The 7287-nt window shown below is 40.2% G+C and overlaps 1 protein-coding gene across 2 annotated transcripts; it reads right to left on the bottom strand.

Moving 5' to 3' along the window:
• Positions 1–1688: 1688 nt before the first annotated feature.
• Positions 1689–6941, bottom strand: LOC118733958 (von Willebrand factor A domain-containing protein 8). 2 transcript variants are annotated; one of them, XM_036463612.1, is made up of 10 exons: positions 6639–6941; positions 6238–6497; positions 6005–6172; positions 5761–5925; positions 5508–5663; positions 5100–5439; positions 4796–5042; positions 2601–4739; positions 2102–2533; positions 1689–2037 (listed from the first exon to the last, which is right to left on the bottom strand). In XM_036463612.1, exons 1-10 carry the CDS (start codon positions 6871–6873, stop codon positions 1938–1940), a joined length of 4242 nt encoding a protein of 1413 aa, XP_036319505.1. In that variant the 5' UTR covers positions 6874–6941; the 3' UTR covers positions 1689–1937. The 2 variants fall into 2 exon arrangements, with proteins under 2 accessions (XP_036319505.1, XP_036319506.1); XM_036463613.1 differs by having other exon boundaries at positions 6238–6492; positions 6639–6725.
• Positions 6942–7287: the final 346 nt, after the last annotated feature.

The following is a 7287-nucleotide window of genomic DNA, read 5'->3' as shown; positions in this document are numbered from 1 at the left end:
CTTGCCGAAATTAACATACGACAATCTTTTACCCAGGCGACGATATGAATATGAAGATGAAGACAAAGAAAATTAGACTGTTATGTTCGACCTGTAATCTCGCAGGAGATTTCAAGTCAACTTTTCGCTAGCCGAATTTGATGAACTGACAAAATTTTTCAAGGGAAAATTTTCATTGAAAATTGTGAATGGCAGAAATGATCCAATTTACTCTATTAAGTTTCACTTCCTCCGCGCGTAGAGGTACTACACGCACTGAGTTTTTTTTTACGTTAGGGCTGTTCAGGATCTTGTGGAAATGGCCTTGCATCGTTGCATTTGGAAACTGGTGTTGCATTTTTTTACAAAACACTAACAAAATACATAGCCCCAAGAGTCCATTATACATGGTTGCAACACTGATTGGAAATGAACAGCTGATTACACTGGTCTACAAAGGTTTTGCGAATAAGACGGGACCTGGTGTTTCCGAACGGATTTTTCGTGCTGAACACGAATCTGGGGTCCAAAACTTCCCATCACGTCACGTTTTCGAGAAAAAAGGGGTTGAAACCCCTAAAAACAGCGTTTTTGGCCATTTTTGAAAAATTGTAGAGCTGAACCCTGACGTGCTACAAACTTTGTATATGTCAGAAATTAAAGGCTAAATCGTGCCCTTTCGAATGAGCCCTATGCCGAATTAATCGCATGCACCCTTAGATCAGGGGGTGTATTTGTGTCTAGGAGTCCAATTTTTATATCCACCATATTCGACCCGTCATCTTAAATTTTTAAAATCTAACTGCAGATTCGTAATCAGCGACTTTTAATATAGTTAAAACCTTGGCATTATTAATTTTCTATGATCGTTTAAGATTAAATTCTTTCTGTGATCAATTTTTCCTGCACCCCTAAACACAAATACACCCCCTGCTTTAAGGGTGCACGCGATCAATTCGGCATAGGGCTCATTCGAAAGGGCACGGTTTAGCCTTTAATTTCTGATATATGCAAAATTTGTACCACGTCAGGGTTCAGCTCTATAATTTTTCGAAAATGGCCAAAAACGCTGTTTTTAGGGGTTTCAACCCCTTTTTTTCTCGAAAACGTGACGTGATGGGACATTTTTGACCCCGGATTCGTGTTCAGCACGAAAAATCCGTTCAGAAACACCAGGTCCCGTCTTATTCGCAGAAAAAAAGTTGAAATTTGTAGACCAGTGTTATTAAAGTAACCAAATATGTAAGTGAATTATGGACGGCCGAGAGAAAAGAAGATTAGAACGTGCAAAGCCAAATAAAAAATGGACAGAAGAAGAGTCTTATCTAATTTTAAATTATCTTCAGGAGGCTCCAGAAATATAATACGTGCGCCGGGTATTTAATGTTCGGTTTCGCCCGAACTTCGACTTTTTTCTTAATTTCGGGGAAAAAATTCATTTAAAATAATTCATTTCAATAAGAAATAAATAAAAATATTGGGGCGTATTCTTGTTTTCGCACGAATCGAAAATCATGAAATTTTCCTACCATTTTCTATAAAAAATTTAAAATTTTCTATTCCTACGGAAAACAGAATACGCACCATTGTTTTCGTACGAATCGAGAATCATGAAATTTTCCTATCTTTTTCTATACAAAAATTCCAAAATTTCGATTCGTACGAAAACAAGAACATGCCTCAATGAGTCCGTAACCAAGATAGTGTGAATGCCATATAAGATATTGTTTTTAATTTGGTATGATTTTGGAGCTGGCCCAATTTTATTTTGTATCAGCTAGGAACTTACAAATGTACCAACAGTTATTGATAAATGCACATTTTGGCTATAAAAATATATACATACATACATGCTTTTTTAGACACATATACTCGTATTACACATTAAAAAACTACAGATTCATAAACTTTTTAGTTAAAAAATAATTCCCATTTAAGATAAACATTTCTTAACTACCTCACAGCAATGATGAAGTGAAAATCTGTTTCAGAATTTGTGGCAATTTCGTTAATTCCATGCAAACATAACTATGCCCTGCCGGCATTTGAGCATTGATTCTGAAATTAAACGGAGAAAAATTTTAAAGATTCTTGCATAAGTTACCAATTTGTTTGAGCATACTCATCAGCCTCCTCCTCTAAACTGCCAATGAATAACATATGTCCTTTCACTTTAGGTTCACCATTCATGAGAGCTTTCGCCACCTCTTTTGGCTGTATGCCATAACGTGATAAGTTCGCATCGCTAAGCACTACAACGATTGAGTTGTCATAGTTCTCAGTTGACAATGTATTCACAGCTTCTTTAATAGCCTTTACAGTACTGTCGCCAGACCAGCAGAATTGGGAATGTGCATGCATCATACGAATTGTTTCGAAACGTTCTTTATCTGTTTTTGGCGGGCTACCAGCGTTGACAAATGGTATTTTCCAACCCTCGCCGCTATGACCAACGATATCATACACGATTTTCTTTTCAAAGCCCTCGAATGCTTCCATAACCATTACGACGGCTTCGAGTTCGCGATCCAAACGGCCATCGTAACCATTAAATCTGGAAGCAGAGAGAATAGGATGCAAGTGACTGTCAATATCGAGTGAAAAAGTGCGTAAGCATTTACCTGTACATGGAGCCCGACACATCCACTACCAACTTCAACCTATTGGGCTTCTCCTGAATATGATCCGCCCACGGATTGGCCTCAGCACGTCTTCTATAGATATTCTTTTCTCCAGTAATACCCTCTATCAAGCGTGTGTCATCTAACTCCCCATGTGTTTGGTATTTTTGCCATTGTCTTTCATTACTCTTCGTCTGCATAGCTTCTAAAACTGCTTTGAGCTGCTGCACTTGCTTCCGAATCGGCTCGCTGAATTGTGCGTATAACTTATGATCATGAGCTGACATACGAATCTCTTTTAGCTTGTCTTCGAATGCCTTGCGATTCATTTCGCGGGCAGCCTGTTTTACCTCTTCCGGTATCGCATCTTTCTCTTCATCAGAGAGCTGATGCACTTTGTGACCGGCATCCAGGCGAAAAGGTCCACCTTTGCCCCCAAGACCAGCTGTGTCGCGACCGCCAGTACCGCCAGCCCACGTATTACCGCCCACATGCGGCTCGTTCTTTGGGTCAACTTTGCCGTATTTGGGATTAGAAACGTCAAGACCACTTTTGCGTTCAACTGTCAATTGGATTTCCTTCTTGCGCCGCAATGCAAACAATTCATTGCGCGCATATGCTTCTATGGGTAAGCCATGCTTGGATAGTACTGTTGTTACTTGTTCCAGAGCCTCGGGTTGATATTTGTCGAAGTCCAGCACATTGCCAACCAATTCGGACATTGAGTCGTGCGGATATTTTTCCAAATGTTTCACAATATTAACCACTTCTCTTGTGGAGTAAGGGTAATTGAGTACACCTTCATCGGCCATTGTACGCAGCTCGCCAAAAGCATCGACCAGCATAGAGAGTGTTTTCTTGGGTACTGATGGGCCATATTTTTGCAGAAGAAATATTTCTGAATCCGGCGACGGATTATCAATGGCGTGGCAGCTAAAGACGTCACCCAAAGTGGCGAAAAAGTCATTGCCTAGGAATGGAAATCCTGGCCTGTTTGCCAACACAATTATACGGAAATTGGGATGCATTTCGATGATTTCGCCAGTATACCCCGCATTTCGAGCAGCGGCACCTTCGCCGGCAGGTACAATTTTGCGTCCGTCTGAGAGAAACATTTCACCATTTTCGACCAGCGTTCGCAATATGCATGTTACATTTACAGGAGCTTTGTCTGCTTCATCGATTACCAATATGTGCCCGCTCTTCGCTGCTTTTACAAGTGGACTGTCCTCGTAGATGACCTGACCATCGCGAAGCGTTGACTGAACCGTCAGGCTATGCACGGTGGTATCGCGATGCAGCTGTAGGTACTCGCGCGCCTTGTTCATTAGTTGAAGTAGTTTATCGATGAGCTTGTTTTTTCCTACACCCTGATTACCAACTAACAAGAGGTGATCACCGATTATGAAGTCCTGTAATAGCCGCTCCAAGAGCTCTACATGTTGTGGCATTTCATAAAATAGCGTACTGGGTACTTTAGACTCCGCTTCCGTTGCGACAAGCGGCATGGAAGTTTTGCCTATAGTCAACACATTTCCATCAGTGGTAATTTTGCGTCGAATAGCCGACCGTGTGCTGGTCTTCTCGATGCCCGAGCGAGCTATGGCGTCTTCAAGCGCTGCACGCGGCAAAGCCGGCATAAATTTGGCGAGAAATGTATTTTGAAGTATATCGTAGGCGGAGATTAAGTCGCTCCCTCCAGAGGTACCACTTGGAAAAGCAGATATTCGCCGCGCAATTTTCAACAATTGGCGCGTTGACAAAGTACCAGCTAAGTTCAAGAGGGTCGGATCTGATGACTCCCGCAAATAATGTGATAAGTTAATTATTTTTTGAATATCATCATTAATTTCGCCATAAAGTTTTCTTATGATTTCATATTCTTCACTCTGTTGAAGTGGCCGTACTTCAAGGAACAAGAATAAGCTGAGGATTTCAGAAGTGAGCCAATTTTGTGCAGGTTGGCCGGGACTCGGCGGTTCGCCCAATGCTATAATGCGAAAGGAATCATGTATTTTGAGTATACCCTTTTCAGCTAGTTCTAATTTAGTGAAGCCTTGCTGAAGAAGTGCATTATAGCGATCGGGACGCACCAAAATCGTGCCGTCACAGAGCTGCAATTCGCGATCCTGAATTAAACTGCAAATGGACTTAAAACTTGCAAGATTAATAGTAAATTATAGTAATGTGCTTACCGTTGCAGTGCTGTAATTGTGCTCTTGTGCAAATGATGTACGCCATTTAGTACAGCTATAGAACCACATTTAGCTGCTCGTACCAATGGTGAATCGCGCCATACCGTGTCTCCATCTGTCGAAGTAATGCGTTGCTGAATAAGATCACGCGAAGTCATATCCTCATAGAGAATCATAGTTTCAAGTGATTGGTTTAGCAAGTGCACCAAATGACTGGTCAGAGTCATTTTTCCAACACCTTTTTGACCTACTCGAAAAATGTATAATTAATAATTTATTTAATTAGGATTTTCAAAAGACATACCAATTAAGCATATGTCTCCCACTGCAATTGATTGTATCATTGCGGCTAACACGTTGCGTTGATGATCTAGGTCTACGAATTCGTTAATTTTTCGCTGCGGGGCTGGCCAATGGCTACCAGACAATGAAATAGACACGTCATCGATATTAAACCGTATATAAGCAGCTTCCTCCGTCGAGTTGGATTTAGAAATACACTTTACTGCCTTGCTAATCACTGCGTCTATTTTAAAAGATTTCAGCAGCGATTTGATGCGTTCAATACGTTCCTTCTTCATTGATGTTTGGTATGGATAAATACGGGTTATTGCATCATGCACGCTGATGTGTGGATTAGCGTCCTAATATTAAAAACCAAATATGTTTTTTTTAGCATAGCTGTTGTGTAAGCATAAATTTGAATATTTACCATCATTTTTGCTACCAAATGCAAGTTGTCAAGGGGGAAGTCTGGCAGACTATCGGTTTGATCCGCAGCTTGAATTGCCATGCCAAAGCTAATCAAACGTTTGATATTCTCTGGAGGCACATTCGGTGCGTAATGATGCAGGTTGGTTAAAATCTCCTAAAGTAATTGCATACATATGGAAATATGAATATGAAAATGAGCGCTTGTGGGAAATACGAATTGGTTTAATATCTATGCAAGGAATTGTGCTTACATCAAAGGCATAGTGCGATACGTTGCGGGACTGGAAGCGAGAACGCAGTGGTGGATCTAATGGTGTGCCTTTATATTTGTGTGTAGGAAGCCCGATCGCAACCACGCGGAAGTCTTCGGACACTCGCAGAACACCATTCTTATCCATCTCTTCTTTGGTATGTGTCTAGAGAGTGTGAAAATGTATGTGCAAGTGAATAAAAATAAGAAATATACCAGCGTTTCAAAATGCTTTTACTTCTTACTTCTAATAACTTATCGTAGCGTTCGGGAGCCATTAAGAATTTCCCATTTTCTAGATGCATTTCACGATTTTCTAGTAAATTATTTAATATTGGTAATACATTGCGTTCAGCATGCTCTACGCCATCAAGCACCAAAACGCGTCCATTAACTGCAGCACGCACAGCGCACTATTTGAAAATAACATTAAACATTGATTATGAAACACTAATTACAAACTGTAATTCAATCTTACCTGATCATAATATATTGCAGCTTTGTTCTTGATTTCTCGCCGCTGTTTCAAATCACTTTCTGTGGTATCTCTACTCAACGCAATGTATTCCAATTCACGCTGTGTTAGTTCTAAATATTGCATTGCTAACTGCCGGCGCAACGATCCAGGTTGACCAATAAGGAACATATCCTGCTTTAAAATATCCTTCTGCAGCATCCATCGTAAATGATGTAGCGCTGATTGTGTCAGTTCTAACGAACCATCATCGCTGTACTGAACTTTATAAAAAATAATTAATTTTTATGAAACTATGTATGTATTGCAAAAGTCGACTGGTGCTAGGCTGAAGCCAATTTGGACTTTGACCTCGCCCATCGGCATTCATAAATATATTTCATTAGCATCATACAGTCATTTACCATATTTTTTAGGCACCAGTTCAGGATTTGTTGGTGCTTTTAAAACTTTCGTGACATCCCCTATTGTTATCCTTTCACTGGACATTTTGGTTCCATCGATAAAATCCATTGTTCCTCCTGACTTCGTAGCATAAAGTTTCATATGAATTGGCGAAAACACTGTAGATTTCGTCCTCATCCGATGCCATAGCAAAGTACTTGTTAATTTTGTTGTTCGACTTAAAGATACTAGCATTTCACTTAATTAAAAGGAAATAAACTTTTTGGTATTCGACCAATGCCACAAAGCTCGGGCACAAGAAAAAAAACAAATTGCAGCACGCTTTCAAGAAACAGAATGAAAAAAAATTAAGGAACGTGAAACAAGGATGAAATGTAAACAAGAACAGCTGATTACAGCTGATTGGTTATGGTAAAAATAAGCAGGTGATTATCAAAAACATGACTATGAAAACATCGATAAGTAATCGAATTTCATTAAAAGGTTCTTTCCCGTACGCAACGCGGGATCCCGCCCAAAATAGCCCCGAAATCATATCCGTACTCAACAAAATGGGTAATAGAGAGCGAAAATTGGAACGTATTGGATCGTAAGTGTCTTCTTCTTCCTGCCCGAAACAGCCCGGACTTTTTCTCCGGGTAAAAATGG

This window comes from Rhagoletis pomonella, unplaced genomic scaffold, assembly GCF_013731165.1.
Source record: "Rhagoletis pomonella isolate Grant_MI unplaced genomic scaffold, Rhpom_1.0 Rhpom_scaffold_00002, whole genome shotgun sequence".
NCBI classification, from domain to species: Eukaryota; Metazoa; Arthropoda; class Insecta; order Diptera; family Tephritidae; genus Rhagoletis; species Rhagoletis pomonella.
The sequence above is the reverse complement of the archived record's forward strand: the minus strand, read 5'-3'. Positions and strand labels throughout refer to the sequence as shown.